Below are 22,773 nucleotides of genomic sequence, written 5' to 3'. Positions count from 1 at the left end.
GTGCCGCGGATTGGTGCATCTGGCATATGCAGCAGACACATTGCCAAACACAAATGCACCCCCACACGCCCATGTCGATAACGTAGCAGAACACGCAAGTATGTGGCGCTATTTGGAGGCTAATGCTGACAACACTTTTAGCTGATCTACGCTGAATACAGCAGCTTCCTTTACCTTTTGGCTTTCACATGATAGTGCATGTAATGGTCCGACACTCTTTCCAAAACTTGAAGAAATGTACATTTAATTCATCTTGTTGGGACATTCACTTTAATGGCAATCGTTACAGATTAGCGTCACAAAAATAGCAGTCGTCGTAGAAATGAAATTAACAGCAAGAACATTCAAAAAACAATTTTATTATACCTTTTAAACCTGGCAAAGCAACAATGCAATCTCATAAATAGATAAATAAATTCCTCTCACATTTGTATATATAGTTCCGGTATATATACTGTATATATAGCAAAAAAGTACTTGGCTGGTAAAAACAACACACTTTCACCATATGGATGTAACCTGATGTGTCTATATGTAAGTAGTCTTGTATAGAACATCAAACAAATACAGTAACATAACACCTACTGTATGTATGTATGTATGTACAGTATACCTAGTACCTATACGTATTGTAGAATATAGTACATTCAGACTAAACAGTCACAAGGCATCCTGAATTTTTTTCTTTCTTTTTTCTTTCTTTCTTTCTTTCTTTCTTTCTTTCTTTCTTTCTTTCTTTCTTTCTTTCTGTCAAGCTCTCTGTAGCACAGGAGCAACACTAATCACCCACTCTACACGCTCCCACTCCTCTCCTATGCTCAGCTTTGATTCTCCTTCCATTACTTGGTAATAAAGATAGAAAATAACAGTCCCAGCGCCATTTGTCCAGGTTCTTATTGGCGGACACAGGGCCTTGGCGTCCTTTCATCTCCATTAAATCAATGTGAGCTTCATCTGCTGGCTGCTGCCTGATCAGTCCACTGTTCACGTGTAATTGCTTCTATCCGAAAGGCAAAGAGTCCAGTGTTAGATTCGTGAACGCATTAGTCCGTGTTGTTGTACTAATTCGAGAAAATGTAGCCATGTCGTCTCATAAATGTCACATGCAGTTGTGGAAGCAGAGAGAAGATGCTAACATTGCTTCAAAAATACGGCGATGAGCTAGCACGATAGTTGTCAGTATTTTTTTTTTTTTTTTAATACAGTGTACACACGCATGACCAGAAAGTAGAATTTTTAACTCCCTAATTCCAGTCCTAACAAAAACGGAACTAAACAAGACAAAACAACCCAAGTCATAGTATGCTTTATTTTTTATGCTTCTTTGCCATTTCTTTGGGGATTAGTGATGATAACGTAACAAATGTAATCTTTATGACACCATTCAAGCAAGAAAGGGAATTTATCCTCAAAAGCAGTATTCAAAAAAGCTAATGAATAAAGCAATATTTTTTTACATTTTGGTACAGTTGAGGTCTCTTTTGTTACACTCTTTTCATAATAGTTGTTAGTTGACTTTTCTTTACAGGAAACAGTGATTAATAAACCGACTTGGAAAATGTTGATGACAACACTGAAACTGAAAAGGGAATTTATCGTCAAAAGCTGATAGCTAGTAAAAGTTGTTGTTTGTTGTTTTTATTTTTGTTTTGTTTTTACTCCATTTTAGCTACAATTAGGGTTTTACTTGTTTTATTTTTTGAAAAGTAGCTGGCTACCAAGCTTGATTATATTATAGACTCTTCGAACTTGACAGTTCCATGAACGGATGACTCAAAATTTGACCAAAAACACAAGTTAGTCAAGGAATCCAGAACTCCCTTATCCCAATAGTTACAAAAACTGTTCTGCCTGACATTTTTTGTTGTGAATCAGTTGTGATAAGACAAGGTAGAAGTTTTGTTTGCTACATTGCTTTTAAGCAGTTACTCGCATAACCTTTTACATAACAACTGACAATTAACTACATAAAACAGGAACCTGTACTGTATGAAAATGTTTTATGAGGTTAACCATTTGAACATATTTTTCCTCAATCCAACAAAGAAAATTCAAACAAATCATGGCTTAAACAGGTTCCTCAAATTGTTAAAGTTCTGAAGATTCACTGTAGTTCATTTTTAAAGTTGAAGTAATGTGCATGACTGAGACACTCAGAGAGCTTTTGAAAAGCCAGTGGTTAAATATTTTCTGACTAATTGTCAAAAGCTGCAGCTCAATTTGAATGTTAATTTGTGGTTAAAGCTGCAAAGATTGAGGTCTTAAGACTCTCATCTAATTTGCTGCACTTAACAGTCAAAAGGCAAACTCACAGAGCGGAACTAATTCTGTTGTAGCCACAGATGTTTTCATTACTTTTGCGCGTGCTCGCGGTGATTCACTCTGCAGTGGTCAAATGAAAACATTCACAAGTTAATGACAAAGATCTGCTATTGAGATTTGCGTGGTAAATTCCCAGAAGAAAATGCTTTACATAAAATGTGAATGTTGCCTCGTGAATCCACCAGAGAGTTTACTTTCAAGCCATGAAACAATTCACGACATCACCGTTTGCAAATAAACAACAGTGACTTCAATACTTGGTATCAGCCCAAATAAATGAGCCTGTTGCAGGCAGTCAGCATCAAGACAGTGTCTCCTTTCAGTCTGCCATCACAGGAAATATGACAACCGAAGTGTAAAACTTTCTACCAGACGCGGCACTTTTGCTCTGGGTTCATCGGACTTCCTTTCTGGCACTGGAATGCTTCTGAGAAAGCTTCAAAATTCTGGAGTGAACCGAGAACCCTAAGGAGGAAAACAAAGAGAACACCAAGTTGAGTTTGCAACATCCGTCATTAAAGGCTGCTGTGAGATATGAAATTTAACCAAGAGGAACCATGGCGTATCCAGAGAAAACCCAGTAAACAAAGTACCCAAATACATTTTGTGACCCCAGAAAACCAGAGTTTAGTAGAACCTTTAAGTTTAGTGAAAAACCCCAATTACTTGAACTTCACACACGCAGGCATGGGAAGAAAAGCAAACTCCACACATAAAGGCAACTGAATGGAAATGAACCTAACATCCAGGGAGAACTGGAGCACCCAGATAAAACTGGAGTTCTTTGAGAATCCAGGAGTTCCCAGAGAATACTTAAGTCCCCAGAGATTTTTGTAGTTCCCGAAGAATCCCGGAGCCTCCGGAGAAAACTGGAGTTTCTGGAGAAACCTAGAGTCCCTTGAGAAAACGGAAGTGCCAGAGAAAACTGGGGTACCTAGAGGAAAATTGAGTACTCGGAGTACCCACACCAAAGCATGGGAAGAACATATACAGTAAACTACACTTAGAAAAATCAAGACTGAATCGAACTTGGGATCTTCTTGCCGTAAAGCAACAATGCTTCACTACACTCTTTCACCATACCACCAATAGACCTTCCTATCCTATCTTGATATTTTGACAGAGCTATGTTCCTGGCAAACTACATAACTGACAACTGATTTCTAATGCAAAGTTACTTTGTGGCTAGCAATAAATTATTTAACTATAGTGGCATGTATGTCTTACCTGTATTCTAATGGGCTGTGAGAGTCTGTCTTAATGGACTGGCTGGCATATTCGGGTCGATATGCACCGCACCAAACCTGGATGAAGCAAAGAGATCATTTAGGGTAGTGAGTGGTCCTTTTTCCAAAAGCACCAATCCATTGCTAAATGCCTCTGATTCTTGGTGCAACATTAAAATACCATGTATCCCTGTTTAGTTGTAGTTTTTTTGCTTACTTGGGCAAAGTTAAGAAAGAACAGCTGCTTATGATCCATGTCTAAACCTGGCAGACGCGGCTCTTCACCTTCTGTTTCCACCCACTTCAGGTAAGCCTGTAAACAAATGATGTGTCAATTTCAAAACACATCTCACGTGTCTTGTGTACCTTGAAATCCCGCAGGTATTTACTCATGTCACAGCCCACCTTGTAGGCTTGCCGAACCCCTCCGTTATCTGCAATGTTCTCCCCTAAAGTGCTGATCCCGCTCACCTATAATGACAAGCTCATGAATGCACACAAACACATCCTGGTGTAGTTGATCTATAGCACAGGTGTCAAACTGATCTGGCCCGTGACATAATTTTATGTGGCCCACGTAGGCATATCCTGTGTGTTGACTTCAGAGGTCTCTTTCAAATTGTCTTCACTGTTAACACAACATATGAGATACTGCAAGCATTTGTTACTAATCCCTCCTTTAAAATACATTGAAAAACAGTTGAACAAACTACTGTCTAATGATTTCAAAGCTAGTTATCCATCAATTTGTATTGTATATGTGATAATATAAGTCTGTAATATAAGATCATACATTGATAAGGGTTCACAGTCGTAACGGCCCTCCGAGGGTGATGTTGCCTGCGACAAAATTGAGTTTGACACCCCTGATCTGTAGTCATGAACAAGCCTTACATTTTGTCCACCCGCGAGCTTCCAGTTGAACTTGCTGTACTGCTGCACCATGCACTGTGACTGCTCCTTGAAATGTTCTGCAGAGTAATTACTCCACCAGTTGAGCATGTTGCCGTCCTTGTCGAAATTACGCCCTGCCATGGAAAATCAAAGTACGGTACATTAATTTGAGTACATCTTGAGCTGTGCTGCCCTCAGATGTAGATTATTTAATTTTGTCACGTTTACAATGCACAGCGAAATTTGGTCCCTGCATAAAACCCATCTTAAAGGAGAAGTGGGCCGCAAGCAAATAATGCCTGTAGACCAACAGTCGGGGGGGACAGAACAACCAGATAAAAATGGAATACCCAGAGAAAACCGCCATACCCAAGGAATCTTGGAGTATACTGAACGTACTGGGGTACCTACACAAAATTGGACTACCAAAAAAAATCTGGACTATACTGAAAAACTGGAATATTCAAAGAAAACTGGAGTAGCCGGAGAAAAATAGAGTACATGACAAAAACTGGAGTACAGAGAGAAAACCAAATTACCCAAGAAAATCTGGAGTCAACACAGAAAACTAGAGTATTCAGAGAAAACCAGGGGAAAGCTGGAGTTCCTGGAGAAAACTGGAGCCCCTAGAGAAAATTGGGTACCCAAGGAAAACTGGGGTACAAAGAGAAACCTGGTGTATTTTGAGAAAACCTGACTACCCAGAGTAAACCGCGGTATTCAAAGTAACATGGATCACTCATAGTAAACTGGAGTACCTGGAGACAACTAAGGTACTGGAGGAAACCCGAGGAAGACAGAGAAAACTGGAATAATTGAAGAGCGGGGCAGGGGGGGTACCCACATGCAGGCATGGTATGGAAAGAACGTATTCCACATATAAAGGTCTCAAGTGGGGAGTTCAGACCAGTCCATGGTGGAATCAAAATGGGGATCTTATTGCTCTTAGGCAACAGTACTCAGATACTCTACACCACATACAACCGCTTTGGTACCACATACTGTATTTTAAGTAGTAGTAAGTTACAGTACAGTAATGTGTTATATTACTAGTTCTGCATTCAAAGTAACCACCATTTACCAAGTCTTACCATTGTCATCGAATCCATGTGTGATCTCATGGCCGATGACCATTCCAATTCCACCAAAGTTCAGAGCCTGCTGTTGATGTTTACTGAAAAAAGGTGGCTGCAGGATGCCTGCGGGAAACACTGGAAACACACAAGTAGGTGCACATGAGCGTAATTGAAGATGCTATTCAGAGGTGTCGCCATTAAAGATGTTACCGATCTGGTTTCTGTTGGGAGAGTAAAAAGCATTCACCACGGCAGCACCGATTATCCACCTGAGGAGCGACCAGGAATGTTTATAGTTCTGTCATCAAGTATTTCTCAGAACAACGCGTTAGCCGTAATCCTTCATTGAGTGTTATCTTACAAGTTGGGATCCACCGGCTCTCTGAGCTTCTTGAGACTCTTGTGGGCCTCAGACTTGAGGTTCTCCAGAATATTCTCAAAGTAGTGTTCCTCGCTAAAATTCAACTGAATGAGGAAAGCAATAAAAATGAGTGGATCGATGTTTTTTTTACCTCCAAAACACAGTAGCTGAATTCTTACGTGAGCATACTCTTGGTCCAGCTTCTGGTTACTCTTCTGCAAAATATGATCTGGATAGCCAATATGCTCTTTGATTGCCATGGCCTGCAGGAGACACACCACAATTAGGGTGACAATTTGACACATGAAAACAGCACAATGTTGTTGTTGTTGTTGTGTTGGTTTTTTTTTTTCGTGTTGTTTGGGTAGACACCGGTGTGTACGCACCACCAATCTGTATAGCGATTACATCTATCTCCCATTGACGGGATATCACTGAGCTCACATTGGCAGATATCTGATACGCATCAGTTTTTTGCACTCAGTTGGAAGGGCCCCAATTCCAATTTGAAGATATCTGATTCTGTGTTGGTGGTATCCCATGGAAAATCCAACCAAAAGTACACCTCAGAGCAGACTTGGAAGACGCTAGAGGGACTAGGCCTCCCAACTGGCCTAGGATTGCCTTGAGGTCAAATGAAGGTTAAAAAAGGCGCCCAGAGACAGGGAACACTTGGCCTTCCTGCTTGGACTCCTCCCCCACGACCAAGACTCAGATAAGCGCAGGATAATGCATGGATGGCTGAATGAATGAATGTAAGACTACCTTCTCTCTGGCCTTCTCCTTGGAAGGTGCATCCATCCAACTTAGCTCCTCGAGTGTTTCTACATACGCTGTCTGGATCTTCCCGATAAGATCGCTGACCTACAAAACATGAAGAAACCAGGATGATTGTGACAACTCGCCCTGTAATTGACTGACAACCAGTCAAGGGTGTCATCTGCCTTTTGCCCCAAGTCAGCTCTGATAGGCTTAAGCGCCCCGTGACCCTGAACAGGACAAGTGGAATAGGAAAGGATAGATGGATAATGGCAACTCCTTCCAAGTGTCCTCATCTAACATGTTTCTGTTGTTTCCAGTACATTTTTGATATCAAGAGTGAAAATGAAATGTTCCTCACCATTCGTTTGCTTTCTCCAGCAAAAGTCTCGCGTACGTACAGCGCTCCAACGGCATTCTCCATGCTGCTCTGGACGTAACGAACACATTCTCTCCACCAGGCATCCTCCACCGTGGTCCCATACAGAGTCTGAAACACATAAATGTTAATCCTGCAGGGATTTTGTAATTCAGTAACTAAATTTGTTGTTGCGGTGGAGTCTACCTTCCTGTAACGCGCCCTGGCGTCTTTGAAACGACGACTCAAGCTGTTAACTCTGTCAATGACCAGCTGCCAGGTGAGATAGTTCTGCATAGTTCTGCACATATGAAGTGTTACTATATTTGTGCATTTCACTTTCTTTTTTCTTTTTTCTTGCATGTGTGCCTAATGCTGACCGGACACTGTGTCTGGAGAGGACTTCGTTCATCTTGTCCAGGTAGGGCGACCCGTACACCACCACTTCCTCTTCCAGCTCCACATCGAGAGACACGCTGGATAGCACGCCTCGAATAAACCGTGTCCAATTAAAACCCTGCAAAACAAATATTGCCTTTTTTCCTGTATACTCTATATTACTGTAAGACATGCTGGAAAACACAGAGTCTTCTTTTAAGGGCCAGGAGGCACCGGATTTGAAATCTTTGTGTTTTTCATAGTCCTCTCCTGACTAAATCATCGAGGCCTCAACATGCCCAAAAACGCACCGATTTTTAACAGCATATACATCCTGGTGAGAATATATTTTAGGCGTCTTAAACACAAAAGCCCCAAATTCACACAGTAGCCTGCTGGAAAGTTAGAAAAGATTGGTGGACGCGTCTATCATAACAGGATGCATTAAATCGGCCATTATTGTTTGAAGCAGCCATTTTACGTAAATACTTGGGCTCATAATTTGACGCACTCCTAAAGGGGAATTAGTCCGAATGAGCTCCAATCCAAAGCAGGTATCCAAGACAGATGGGAAATACTAAATTAGGAATCTATTCTGACAACAATATGAAAGGTTGCATGTAGCAATCAAAAACAAATGACATTAATCCAGTGTATAAGGTCATTGGACTAACAGCAGCTGCTGTCACACCGCCTCATGACCATCACATCTAATTGTTGTCAGTTACACAACAAACACTGGAAAATAAGCCACAGGCTGTTTCACCAAGTCTCAAGACAAAGACATTATTATCTAATCACGTGGAGCAGCCCGCTGTCATAAATTCTCATTGCAACATTTGTTAATTACTTTCTTTTGTTCAACTGGAGCATTGTAATCAACTGCTTCTCCCCATCCTGTGTGTTATCGCTGGAGCCAGACACGCAGTCCTCACTCACGTTAAAGCCAAATGTGCTCTGCAGCTCGTTCAGCGTCATCTTGTTGTAAAGTACGGTGACATCCTGGCGCTCCTCAGCCGGCAATGTGGCCTGGATGGGGGAAAATCATCGGTGTCATTGTACAAATGCTGCCAAACAAGCGGCATTAGATGTTTATTGTTTGTTGTTCCACCTTAAAATCTAACAGTGTGGAGTATCATTTGGTGATTAGTCGATTTTATCGATTTGTTGAAGATTTCTCTTTTTTTTTTTGTTCCTTAACAATTTATGCAGTTAAATCAACAGAGCAATGTGGATAATACATTGCCCAAGTACAATGTTTAACATTAAAAAATAATCTAAAAAAAATACAATACTTATCTGTTCACCTGAATTCTAAAATGTATTAAGACCCCTCCAAAATTCATTTCTTTGTAGCTTTTCAGCTGTACAAGAGCGCCTCTCTTGTCTCATTTATGACCACACTCACGTTGGCAATGTCCGTCTCCAGGTCCAACACTAGCATCATTTCCTCCCATACGCGTTCGTCGTCCTGTGTCAGGTTCCTGTCCTCCCGGGTCATCTTGGCGATGGCCACCATGAAGTGGAGGTAGGCCTCTCGAACCTACGGTGACATTATTAACAGTGATGACAATCTGTACATTGTTGTCAAAAAGCTACACGGCTGAGGTCACACAAACAACAATTTGAAAGGTAGTCGAAAAATACTATAAGAAAATTGAAATTGGCCCTTTCATGCCTCACCTTTTTGTAGTTTCCATCATTAAAATAATAATCTCTCGAAGGCATCCCAAGACCTGGCTGGTCAATCTAAACAAAATACAAGTTAAATGATTTACTTTTATACACCACAACATAATATTACAGTGACCGTACTTTTTTACAAGTTCAACATTTCAAAATAAAGTTTATACTAATTGATGGATCAGAAAAGTAGGCTTTATTTTCCAATTTGTACCAGTACTTGAACCTGTTCATTTCAATTATTTAATTACAGGTACTGTGAAAAAAAACAAATAAATCATGCATTTAATGCCATTAAAACACAGCTACCTTTTTCATAGGTTGTGCTACTGCTCCCTCCCGCCCCTTAAAAAAGCCAGGCACAAATGGTTGGCCAAAATGGCACTTTATAATGAAGGGGGCATTTTATGGAAAAACTATTTTGGGGATTGTTTTTATACAAATGTTTGGGTCTCTGGAGTGCCTCCCCACCTGTCAAGTGTGAAATTAACAACCAAGCATATTTCTGTCGAGTGAATTATGGGTAAATTAGCCAATGGTGACTTTTCACAAGCATAATTCATTTGTTGTCTCACAACCGGGATCAATTATTACTAGTTACTTTTAAAGAAAAATATTCAATGGCATAGTCGTAAAATTCACTACAATGGCAAGGCAAAGCTCTTGCTCCACCCCAGTTGTCATGGTAATGAAAGCCAGACTGCATTTGCATGAGACAGAACCGCCCACACAAAACAAAGTGTTGTAATTTTTTATCCTTTGTATATTTTGACAGACAAATGTCAGTGATGCTTGATTAAGACACCTGAGAACGGTCTGAAATTGGGGGGGGGGGGGGGGCACATTATACCGTATGTCTCCTTTAAACGGTTGGTTTCCTTCTGGCTTACTTTATTGAAATTGGCATCATGAAGTGACCAAATACCTGCCAACTGTCTGTCAATGATAAAGAGATGGCGATCTTACGTAAACGATATGGCGCCGAGAATCCCGGTCGTCGGTCCACACGTACACATCCAGGAGAGCTTTCTTGTGAAAGCGAGCTGTCATTGTGGCCAGAGTGTCCTCAAGGTTCCATTCTTCCTCTGCGGTAAAATCAATTGGATTATAATCCGTAGAGCGCTCAGATTTCCTTCAAGGTTCAATAGCAATGACAGGAATTAGCTCCTGGATTACATACTGATGACTTTGACCGTACAAGCATCATATAACTAAAAAGAACATTTAGAAGTTTAAGGCAGCATGGGGGACTAGTGAGTACAGGGTTTTTCCTGGCTCAAACTGAGGCACAGAGTACCATCCTGACCATGCACCATGACGTGCATGTATTCTGTAAATTCAACTGACTCCCTTTCTTTTACAGGGAACATAGTGAACTAAAGAGTTCCAATAGGAATGACAATTATCATGTTAAAACATTCATTGATTAAAACTAGAGCCACAATTTTAAAAGTGTTACTGCAAAGAGCCAGATTATACATACGGGCGCACATAAACTGCCCCATCCTGTCCCCTCATTCTCTAGCTCTCTTGCATATTTTGATAAACTCCCCTTCTTTGTATGGCTTTTTATCTTATGCAATGTTCAAATTTCCAAGAAAGTTGAAAAAAGTGCTTCATAAATTTTAGGAACAGCTGTGTCTATTTTTTTGCCTGACCTTTCAAAGCGAGCAACTTGTGCTTGCTAAGTTAATAAGTCCACTTTGGAAAATTTCTGGTTGATGTTTGCATGGATGGAACTGAAGTATCACTGAAGATGTGAAACCTTGCTCAAATGATGCCAAACATATGAGGCAGAATGACCCTGCAGAAAACCTCCAAGCATAGACCAGCATAAGAGCTCACAAGATATGCTAGTTTTGCTGGTGTGCTGGTGTTGCTGTTTTGCTTTTTTTTTTTTTTTTGTGGTTGCCATTACAGTCAACAAAAAACTGTGTTAAAACATCCTCGGTTGAACTTCATATTTTTGTTATGCTGTGATTCCCCGGCCCATTTTGAAAGTATACTTTGTAGTTACTCACTACTCAACGTTTTTTCCCCTCAATCTCATTTGCGTCAAAGTGCATGCCTGAGATGCCCGTAGCTGGTACCTCGCTTGCCGTATGTAATCGGTTTAATCGCCACGTTCGGACAAGCTCTTTATCGTACGCGCAACAGTGTGGCCATATTTGGAAGTGCTGACGTGGCGGCCGACCGGGAAGTAAAAAGTGAAGCTTTTCCTACTGGGTTAGATGAGAAATTTATCTTTCATTGTTACAACAAAAAGCCCAGTCTTTGCCCATTTTAAAAAGGAAAAACAAGAGGAGACGAGATGTGTCTTTCAGTGTTAATATAGTAAATGCACTTTATTTATCAAGGCTTCCTCCGTTGTCTTCGTGCAGCCACTTGTAACTAAATCCTCCAAAATAGCAGTAAATCGCTTGCCAGCCCCTCTCCTAACGCTTTGTGACGTCACGGCGGTGCCGCGAGTTTCAACCCGTGGGGATTTGCCGTCGTGGTGGCAAACGTAGCGCAACCCAGCAGCGCTCCATTCTGTGGTGCCGTCCCTCACCGCATACACAATGAATGGGGGTTACAATGGCACACTGAAAATTCAGAGTGAACCGCATGAAACCGGGCAAAGAGCCGCGTGCGGCTCGCGAGACACGGGTTGGTCAGGCCAGCACTTCCATAGTGGCGAACGCTACAACTGCAGTTAAAATACGCTGCTGCCGCAGAGGGAAATCAGTCGCGCTGTGTTGAGCAATAACAATCGCTCAAGGCTGGAGGCGGGCACAAAATTGCTGGAGGTGGCCGCCTCGCAATTTTGAACGCAGGAAAAACCCTGGATTAACACATCCACCTCACGGTTTAAGGTTCAGGGTTCTAATCTCGACTCAGGATTTCCTGTGTGTCATTTGCATGTTCTCCTTGTGCTTGTGCGGGTGAATGTTAGGTTCACTGGAGACTCTAAATTGTCCATAGGATTGAATGTGAGTGTGAATGGTTGTCTGTCTCTATATATGTGTCCTATGATTAGCTAGCGACCAGTAGGAGTATACAAGATGGATGGATTGATTTAGCAGTTTAATCAGTATCAGTTGAATCAAAAAGTCAAAAAAGAAGAATAAAAACGGAATGAATATATTTTGGTTATGATTGGATGTAATTTGCTTCATTCGAACATTCTATATTTTAATACAGAGCAATCATTAAATAGCATTTTTTTCTGTTTTAAATATATTTACTGTATAATATAGACACATTTCAAATTAAATTCAGAGAATTTAAGCATTCAATCGGAAATATTTTTCTCATTTTACAACAAACAAAAAAGGTATTTTCTCCATTTAATACAGACCAGTGATTCAATTACATTTTTTTTATTTTAAAGTGACACATTTTGTTTATACTTAATACAGAGCACCGATTCAGTATTAACTGTTTTCTTATTTTATTATCAGTACACTTCCTTTCAACAAATTGAAATGATATTGAATTCAGCTAAATGGACATGATTTATTGTTTTGTTTTGTTTTTTGAGTGGTGTGTTTTTTGTTTTACCAGATGTGGCGTTCCAGTCATCAGAAGCCACAGGCCAGTCGCCGATAATGTCGATGAGTCTCAGGAGGGGCTGAGAGTCGCGCTGCTCGATGAGGCCTAAAGAAGTCAAGCGGTCACGACATTAGGGACACCTGCACAGGGTTAATGCAAGACCTGTGACCAACATGTTTTCGATAAACGTTAGCCGTATCTCAGTCAGATCTCTTTCAAGGTACTTTCATCATAATAAGGATTATTTTGTTGATATATATATATATATATATATATATATATATATATATATAGATGCAGCGACTGTTGAGCTTACTCTCATTCAAGCAGGAGCTGTAAAGGATTTTGGCTTTCCTGATGGCATCTCTGTCTTCTTCACTCTCCGTCTCCAAAGCACCTGCAAAGCAGGAGACAACACATGGCCACAGGCTTTGTATTAGTGGTAAGTAACAATCACCATTGGCAAATGATATATTTCATTCCTCTCCCCCACACTCCGTTAAAAAAAAAGGCTGCTTTTTTGGAACGTCTCACACTCGAGCTTTTCAACATTGCCCATCTCTGCTCTCACCCATAAAGGGCCACATACTGACCTTTGAGCACAATCTCAAGCTTGTCCCTGAGGATGTCAAAGACACTGTGGCGCGAGCTGGTCTCTGGGATAACGTGGCGCTCCAGCCAGCCCCCGCAGGCGTACTGGTAGAAGTTATCGCAGGGCTTCACCGACGCATCCATGTTCTGAAGGAGCCGCGACGCTTTGGCCGAAAGAGATGATGGTGGTGAGGTCAGATTGTCAAAATAAGACTTCATTTTATGACATGCTTTTAACTCTTGACGACCTCACCTGCGGTAACGCAGTCTGCGGTTGTGCACACACTCTCGAGGTTGGAGCGAAACAGCTGACCTGGGTGGTAACAATTCACTCGCTACAGTGGTGCCTTGGAAGGTCAAACACTTCAAAAGTTGTACCATAAAATGACAATTTCAATGTGGAGCCACCTTCAAAGGATTAACTTGTGTGTTTGGCTTGGCTTGTTTCCTCACTTTTCCTAAAGGGCGGTGGTAAGTTTTCATTTGCAGAGCACATAAATTGATATTTTAATGGATTTTATACAATTACTTAGGTCTCGGGGGGGCCCGCCCACCAAAGTGTAACCTAAAACAACCAATTAAATCTTTTCTAAGCTGCTTATTTCCGAAAATGTGTCTGTGGGTTAGTTGTTCTGAATTTTGATGGTTTTTGACACCATTGTGGGGCAAATATACTTAATTCCATCCAGACACCAAGTTTCTCCACCCATGACTCACTTCTCACGTGATGTCCAGCCGCTGGATGACACAAAAGTACAAACATGTCACAAGGCAAACAGAGCTGTGGTGTTAGCACAGATTAGCATTAGCACATACTTGAATGTTTGTTTGGTTTGAAAGTTGTTGATGTGTGGATGGGGTTATTTGTTTTTGCCGTGGGGCTACATGTGCCACAAATGTAGATCCCCTACACAAACTGACAATTGTAGTGCGTGAGGCGCTGACTTTTTTTCCACACTCTGGGCTCTGCTTTGACAAGAACAAGCCACTTGCCTTGTTGCAACTCCCTGAACCTTCTCTGGTTGTCATTATAACAAAAGCTGTTGGTCTACTCGGCATTGGTTCATTTGCATGAGAAAGGACCACCCATCTAAGCAGGCTAAGTTCTTGGAGGCTGAGAAAAGTGGGGTGTAAAGCATGTCACACACATCGGCATGTTGAAAGTAAGATACCACAGCCTATATACTTCTGGGCCAATGGCAAATGTGGCTTTCGTTACCATGACAACTATGGACGGAACCGTGACAGTGTGGTGGGAAAAAAAGTTTAAATAAAAAGAAAGTAATTTTACTCGTGGAGGCAGCACTTCTTACACTACGCTGAATGTGGGACATGGACACAACCAATGTTCCCTCAAAGCTGCGCGCGTGAGTAATTGCGCAATTGCTGGTGTGCGCCACAGACACATTACATTGCTACACTCATTCCTTCATTTCCACCCCAGCTTAATCTACAAACAGGAACCAGCCCATTCCCACTTCCCTAACAGTTTAGTCACTATAGTTTGAAGCGTACATTGACACACGCCTCATTAATCGGTTATCAGAATTTAATTCTGCCAAATAACGGAATCGGGATCCAAAAATTCACATCGGCCGGGCCCTAATTTGTACGCAAGCCTTTAAAAACTTTATTTCACATACTTGTGACTGTTTTCAATCGTGCACGTCATTTCATTCTTAGAGCATTTAATCGATCACAACTAGACTGCTCTGGTTGTCTTTAAGACGTTTCGCTTCTCATCCGAGTAGGCTTCATCTGCATGAACTAATCGAAGCCTACTCGGGCGAGAGCCGCAACATCTTCTAAGACAAAGAGATCAATTGATTCAATGCCCTGAGAATCTATTTCACATAATATATCCTCGTTGAAAATGTGGGTCAAACGACATATGAAATGTGTCCTTAAAAGTAGTAAGTAAAGTACAGAATGCCGTTTGACCAAAAAGAACACTGAGTGAAGTCGTAGACTGCTTGTGCAACGTATTTGGGATGGATTGGCGGCACAGTGGACTCTGGTGCGTCAGCACTGACTTTTGTGCGTGGCTGCTGACTTGGCAGCAATGAGACTTTAGAGTATTAAGCGAGGTGGCGCCTTCCCCTGTGATACCACTTATCCCTCACTGCGCCGTGTTGACTGTCTGGGCTTTACAGTCGCTCACCTCCCATGTCTGCTGAGCTCCGCGACACGCTCGAACGCTGAGATTGTTCTGGAATGGGGGGTAAAAATAATAGATTAGTGAGAAAGTCACAAGCACAACTCTTTGAAATTCTCAAAGGGAAGTTGCACATAATCAGCTTGGTAGTTTTGTACCAGTGCTTCTCAAGCTTTTTACACCCAAGTGCAGCGTTGTACCTGAACGAGTTCAATAAATGAAAGCTGATGAACTCGTTCCTATTTTGAGCGAACGTGACATGAACGTACTGTGTTCTGTCCGATGAATGTTTTTGTGAAGGCGCTCGTTCTGTGAACAACAGTTTTTGTTCAAGAGTGCCAGGTTTCATTAGACTCGCAGGAGAAAAACCCGTCCAAACACATGTTAAACAAGCCCTCATATGGGGCGGGATAAAGACCTTATTTGGCAACCCAAGCCTCGCATTACCTCGCTCGGTAAATCTGTATTAGTTGCCGACAAATAGTAAGGGAAGTTACTCTTTGTTAGTCCCTGTTAAAGAGGAAATCAACCCAGGAATATGTTCCCAGCAGGCCCACACAATGAATGAATTGAGCTAGTTCATTTTAAATTTTGTGAACTGAACTTTGAACTAGTTTTCATACAAAATGAACTTTCCCAACAATGTTCAAGTACCACCTAAAAGAAAAAGTCAAGTATCACAATGATGACCGTCAATTGAATACTGTACACTAAAAATACATACTAAAAAGTATATCTGATATTATTGTAAGCGACTGTAACGTTATGCACAGTTTGAACATTCAGTGCTTCTTTTGAGTATTCTCTCTCTCTCTCTCTCTCTTGCTCTCTCTCTATACTAAAATGTATATTTAATACATAGCATGGCTAAATTGTGTCATAATCAATTTAATGCTGTTGTTAACTTGTAGTGCCTTTTTAAAATGAATTATATCAGTACTATAATTATATTAGTAATAAATGATTAGAAAAATAATTATATCATAATTATATTAGTCTCAGTATATCAGTACCGGCTAGTTTGCTATTCAAACAACAACTAATGCTTGTCATTTATTGTTTGTTTATTCCCTTTATCCAATTGGCCTATGGGGCCATTATGAGTGAGTACCACATTTTTTTTCCAAGCAAAAGGTGTGAGTTAAAGTACTGTGGTTTGTAGCATTGAAACTTTAAATTTAATATGAAAACCTCACTTAGGTGCACGCTGTTCACTTTTCTTTCACTGAAGTGACATGATTATTGGTACCTTTCAGTACGGATGTGTAGAGCACAACCAGACCGGCGAGGGCGCAGCTGACCAGCAACAGGAGCACAGATAGACCGATTTCTGCCACAGTCCAACCACGTTTGCCGGGCTTACTGGATTTCTCCATGATGTCCATTTGGCTTTCTGATTTGCCCATTCTCCTGACTATAGCCTCTGTGAGAAAAAAGTGAAAATAAAATGGAACAAGTAAGGTGGCACCTCTTAGCGGATTCTCTGTTCACTAACAAACCGGTTTACAAACAAATTTGTTGGACAAATATTGCTTAGGTTTATGAAGTTTGCTTCCAGACATCCACGCGAAACACTCACTTGTGCTGTTTTTCTATGATAAATCTCGCATTCGACTTATATGTCACATACATGTCACAAGTATGTTTGTTTTTTCACTGTCATTTAGCGCTCAGTGTGCCTCCCAAGACAGTGAAAAGTGAAAATGATTGTGCTATTAAGAAACTGAAGTTTTTGGAATGTAACTTCTGCTAAAGAAAGACGGATAGCAGAGAGTGGAGAGTGAGCAACATAGAAATTACACTCACTTGGCCACGCCATTTAAAAGCACAACACATCAGTGTGCTACAGAGTGTATGTGTGTGACTTTTCACTTATGGTCTATAGCTCAGTCATGGCCATCATGTTTCCCTTGTGTTTCATTAGTACTGCAAAAAAGTCCCCAAGGACTGTCCGGATGATTATTTTATGACTGTCATGTCAGAAATGTGAAATATTCAATCTTGTACCACATGGCAACACCATTAACTGTCAAATTTAAGACCCATTTCTAAACTGTCTTTTATTTTAAAAATTCAGAAAAAAAGTGTTGCACACTCATTTGAAATCTTTCTTGTATGAACGCAACGTCATGGAGGTTTTCCAGTGAGCGTTTAAGACGCTGCATAACACAGAGTCATCCGTGTTACGAGTTTTTAATGACATCCTCCTGGCTAATGACACTAGAGACTGTGTGTGTTTTGTTTTGTTGGACCTGACTGCAGCGTTCGATATGGTCCACCACAGTATTCTATTGGTTTATTTGCAGCACCAGATGGGCATTAGTGGTAGCACTCTAGAGGGGTTTGGATCCTATTTGGCAGACAGAACGTTTTGTGTTAGCCTTGGTTTCTCTGAGTCCCGCTCCGTCCCACTTTCGTATGGTGTTCCACAGGGTACAATTTTGGGACCACTGCTTTTTTATTTTATTTGCTGTCCCTGGGTTCTATCTTAGAAAACATAGTATTTCCTTTTGCTGCTATGCAGATCTATGTCCTGTTGAGCAAAAAGGATGCTTTCCCCTTAATGCCACTTTTAGTCTGCCTGGAAGAAATCAAGGCCTGGATTGCAGTGTACTTTTTGAATTTCAATGCAAAGAAAACAGAAGTTATGGAGCTTGGTCCCATGGCCCTTGTAAATCCCACCCTGTTGACTTGGGCCTTATCTAAAGCCAGAAGTCTCGACCTTGCGGTTTGAATTGGACAATGATTTTGATGGAAAATTGACAACTCTGTTGTGCAGTGTTTGGTAGTACCGGCCCAAATTGGTCAATACCCTAAAAAGTACCATCTTCCGTACCCATCCCTAGGTGTTTTCCGTGCAGGGCCTTGTCTTTCCATGACAGTCCATCTGGCTCCTTCTCCTTACTAGGATTCTGTTGCCTGAGACATTGACGAAGCAGGTCATCCCTGAGGGCCATCATTGACGAAGCAGGTCATCCCTGGGGGCCATCATCTTAATGTATTTCTTGGAGACCTGTTGTTTCCTCCTAGATAATGCCCATGATGCTTCCTATTCCACTGCCCTACAATTTCCGCTTTGTGTGTAGCCTCAGGATGCCGGACTTTTGCTGGAATACTCCATGCGTTGTAAGGAGCTTGTCTTATATCAATGGCTTGCATCCCTTCCAGTAGCCAGGGTAATATACCAGAGGGGTACCCGATTACTGCAGGTGTTTATGGCCCGGATCTTATTCTTGCCGTCCAGCTTCAGTTTCAGGATCTGCCTCATCCTCCATAGGTATTTGGCTGTGGCCACCCTTTGGGCTGTCTTCTCATGTTTGCTATTTGTCCATGGAATTCCAAGGTATCTGTAATTGTCATGTCATTTTCCAAACCGCTTATCCTATACAGGGTCGCGGGGAGTTGCTGGAGCCTATCCCAGCCGTCAACGGGCGAAGGCAGACTACACCCCGGACTGGTCGCCAGCCAGTCGCAGGGCAGGTATCTGTAATTGTCCTGCACATCTCTTATGCTGCCTTCAGGTAGTTCGATCCCTTTGGTTGTGATCATCTTCCCTCACCTAGATATCATTCACACACACTTGTCTTGTCCTATTGACATTCCGCCGTTTTTGCTGAATATCCTTCTGAGGTGAATCAGGGAGTTGATGTCATGCTTGTTCTTGACATACAGCTTGCTGCCATCCATGTAGAGGAGGTGGCTGATGATTGTTATTCTTCTGAACCGGTACCCGAAGTCACTCTTGGTTATGATCTGACTGACTGGGTTCAGCCTATGCAGAACAGCAGCGGGACAGAGCTTCTCCTTGGAATTTGTCACATTTGATATTCACCTGTGCAAGTGGCTTTGAGTTGGCCTCCAGAGTTGTATTCCACAGCCTCATTGAGTTCTTGAAAAAGGTTCCTAGAATCCAGATGATGTTATAAAGTTCCAAGGTGGGCGAGGAAATTGGGAGAGGAAGTATCTAGATAAGGTCAGTGCTTAGGATGTTTATGTATCATTGTTAAATGAAACTTGAAAACTTGAAGCGATAGAGCCACAGATTTGTTTGCATTATTGTTGTAATCTGATTTATGACTTACTGACTTATGTTTATGCCACACTTTAAGTTGTTGTAGTGAACACTTAAAAGACTGCAAGTGACAGTGTTGAGTAAGTTAAGAACTCCAATTGAAGTAAATAAACTGTCTTCCATATTCATTCATGGTTCATTTGCCTTATTTTTAGCATAAGTCTTACCAACAAGACCAAATTTGACATGTATAATAAATCAGATATTGTTTATTTTAATATAGATTACTTTGTTTGTGTTTTGAAAAAAAAAACATGTGGGAAGAGGACCTTGAGAAAATAATAGCATATTAACTTCCAATCATAATATTGAGGTTAACATTTTTGGATTCTTTTTCAGTATCGTTCAGCCCTAATGGGTAACTACATTTTACACATATGAAAGCTAAAATGACACTTCTTAAAGCGTTGCCTAGTCAGTTAATTAGGGTTTTATCATGACCTGAACACATGAATTCATTTTATATTACTTCCCATGGCAGTAAGTATAGAGTTGTCATTCCTTTCTTACTGTGTGGTGAGACAAATGCTCCCAATGTAGAACATTACAGGCTTATCACTGCTCTCCATATGCTTTGAATAGTTTGGGCGTAGAATTGAATGTTTTGGCGAAGGATAATTTTGCCATTAAAACTCACATACGCGCACACACCCACACAAGCATTAGGCTTTGAGCCATAAGCCTGTTTCAATAGAGTTCATTTGCATACACCATAATTACATGCGCGTGAAGTCAATATTGCAAGGGAGTGTGTGTGGCTGGGGTGGACGAAAGGACAATGCCAATCAGCAGTGTGCCGCTGCCTCTGTTGTATTGTGCACCACCTGTTTCTCCATCATGCCCCCCTATCATTTGGCCTGACAGTAAATCACAGGGTCACACCGTACCGGCCCATTAGCCCCACACCCCACAAGCCCCCTCGACAGCCCTACTCATGTATACTCATGGATGCACATTTAGCAATGAAAAGTGAGCAGGAAGGGCATTCTTGTTAGAGAACCATCAGAGTGCATCGAGACGCGTCTGTCTGCTGTTATAAAGGCATTAAATGGAGGCTTTGTGTAACCATATTGCAACACTGGCCAGCACCTTTGTTTAAAAGACTTTGGAGCACTTTAATTTACCTTCTGCATAGAAATCATACCGTATATCTACATACATTTGTAACAATATTTTATATTATTCCTACATTACAAGTGTACAGTAATTATACATAATGCTACACAGACACACAGATACTATATACATGTGTATATATACTGTACTGTATGCATGGATGTATGTATATATACATATATATATATGTATATATAAAGACGTACAACTAATATGGAATTTGAATTTCTCTTTTCAAAGTGTGCAAATCATTTTAGATTTCTCCAATGAGCCACCGAGCAACTTTTTAACGTAAAATTACGTAAAAGTCCATCTTTGCGACAGTGACACTCCTCTAAGTTTGGCTGCACAGTGAGCAGAGATCAGCTGCTGCAGGAAGCAAATAAAACTGAGATAAGTTAGTTTTTTTTAGTGTGTTATAAAATTCAAATAAATCTCCATCGTTAATGCTTTAAATTTGAGAGCCTTAATATGTGGGGTGTCAAAATAGTGCATTAATTGCAGTCAATTATACATATACAATTGCACAAGAGCCGTGGTGGAGCATGAGCTGTCCTCTGCTGCGCCCTAACTCTTAGAACGAAGTTAAAAGTTACGAGTTGGCAAGTGCTACCTGACTTTATCTGCAACTTAATTCTATCCATACAAGAAATGGGGGTTTCCTGTGTTTAATTATTATTATTATTATTATTATTATTATTATTATTATTATTATTATTATTATTAATGAACAACCCTAATGTGCAAGCTTTTATTCTATTTTGTGCTTTTATAACAGGGAATGTTTTTCGTTTTATAGAAAATTGAATTGTAACTTGGTCTCTGTTAAAACTAAAAAAACAAAAAAAACAAAACCTAGTCTTATGCATTTGAGACTTATTGCTGTATCGAACCCTCAGTATATACAGTATATACACACACAGTACATGATTCAGATTTTGAGTTCATGTGCATTTTTACGTGATGAATGGCTGTAACTGATACAAAAAAGTGACAAAAGACTTATGCTATATTAATGACAAATATTTACATACACGTATGCACTTAGTCACATACATTTATTACTATAAAGTTCATATACTGTATATGAAAAACCTCTCATCCTTGATTTTAATGGACAATTTTTTTAAGGATCCTGGTAACTTGAAAGGCAACATAGATCGTTCCATAAATGCATTCGTGACTTGGCGTATGCATGTACTGAAAACAACTTTTGCCACTTTCTTGTGTCATTTGAAGTGAAAATAAACAAAATCAACTGCTAAGTACACATTTGAGGATCATTTCTACAAATCCAAATAAGAAAACGTGTGCACAATGACCCTTTTTAATGACAAAATGGACTTACATCACAGCAACACATTGAATGGCTAAGAGTTACTCCGAAATGAAGTAAGCCCACCACTTGGTCTTAGTCAAAGTGGGGCCATGAATCTTACAAAGTGCCCCTAATATAAATACATATGTTTAATGACGACATGAAGGATTAACACTTAATATACATTTTTCCAACCCCTCTAAGTGACCCTCCCATCATTATCATCGTCATCATTAGCGGTCGCCCCGGCAACGAAGAATGGCATCTTACCTTTGATCAGGGATGGTGGAGGTGGGCGAGCTGCTCCCCTCCCCCCCACCACCACACACACTCTCACCCACGGTCACCCACACACGCGCACACACACACAGCGCGCTAATATCTCAAAACACCCCTGCTGAGTGAGCATCCACTCAGAGCTGGTGCGTGGAGAAATGAGTCCGTGCTGCGGTTTGCTCGAGGTGGAGATCCACTTGTGAGCCCGTGTGCCACTCGGGGGAGACGAGGGAGGCGACGGACAGAAAGAGAGAGAGGGAGAGGGAGGGAAGAAGGTGTGTGACTGATAAGAGGAATGCTGGGACTGCGTGTGTGTGTGTGTGTGTGTGTGTGTGAGCGTGTGTGCGCATCTCCAGGTGGGTTCAAGTAGACGTCTTTTTACGTCCTTTTTTTGTATCTTTTTTATTTGTCAATATTTGTTGAAAATGTTATGTCAATGTATTTATACATGTATTTCCAGTATCATACAAACAAGTGTGAATTCTTTAAAGACAGTGGTGCTTTGACATATGAGTAACTCGAAATGGGAATTTTTCACAATATCAGTTGTCGTTTCATCGAAATAGTGAACACTTCTTCAAAAAAGAGGCTTCAAGCTGTTTGTTGCCATTCCCAGTTGAAGTTCAAACTTAAACATAAAACAAAGAAAATGAC

The 22,773-nt window shown here is 40.9% G+C and overlaps 1 protein-coding gene across 1 annotated transcript; it reads right to left on the bottom strand.

Moving 5' to 3' along the window:
• Positions 1–1,290: 1,290 nt before the first annotated feature.
• On the bottom strand, positions 1,291–22,350 carry mmel1 (membrane metalloendopeptidase like 1). The gene is made up of 24 exons (XM_086041065.1): positions 22,114–22,350; positions 16,587–16,760; positions 15,344–15,391; positions 13,436–13,495; positions 13,185–13,346; positions 12,908–12,988; positions 12,601–12,696; positions 10,024–10,142; positions 9,058–9,123; positions 8,783–8,917; positions 8,314–8,403; positions 7,377–7,513; positions 7,204–7,297; positions 7,000–7,128; positions 6,645–6,743; positions 6,059–6,142; positions 5,880–5,983; positions 5,729–5,787; positions 5,534–5,653; positions 4,443–4,576; positions 3,954–4,019; positions 3,766–3,861; positions 3,550–3,626; positions 1,291–2,787 (listed from the first exon to the last, which is right to left on the bottom strand). The coding sequence occupies exons 2-24, from the start codon at positions 16,741–16,743 to the stop codon at positions 2,688–2,690; spliced, it is 2,313 nt and encodes a 770-aa protein (XP_085897191.1). The 5' UTR covers positions 16,744–16,760; positions 22,114–22,350; the 3' UTR covers positions 1,291–2,687.
• Between the last annotated feature and the right edge of the window lie 423 nt (positions 22,351–22,773).

Source organism: Filicampus tigris, chromosome 9 (genome assembly GCF_054856515.1).
Source record: "Filicampus tigris isolate MCC_2025a chromosome 9, RoL_Ftig_1.0, whole genome shotgun sequence".
Classification (NCBI taxonomy): domain Eukaryota; kingdom Metazoa; phylum Chordata; class Actinopteri; order Syngnathiformes; family Syngnathidae; genus Filicampus; species Filicampus tigris.
The sequence above is the reverse complement of the archived record's forward strand: the minus strand, read 5'-3'. Positions and strand labels throughout refer to the sequence as shown.

Bases quoted from the DNA above. Each gene is read 5' to 3' on its own strand.
- mmel1 (XM_086041065.1), bottom strand. From the start codon at position 16,743: ATGGGCAAATCAGAAAGCCAAATGGACATCATGGAGAAATCCAGTAAG. The intron at 10,143-12,600 runs GTAAAACAAAAA...ATTTTACCGCAG, and splicing joins TGACTGGAACGCCACATCTG to AGGAAGAATGGAACCTTGAG. The intron at 6,143-6,644 runs GTAGTCTTACAT...TGTCTCCTGCAG, and splicing joins AGGAGAAGGCCAGAGAGAAG to GCCATGGCAATCAAAGAGCA.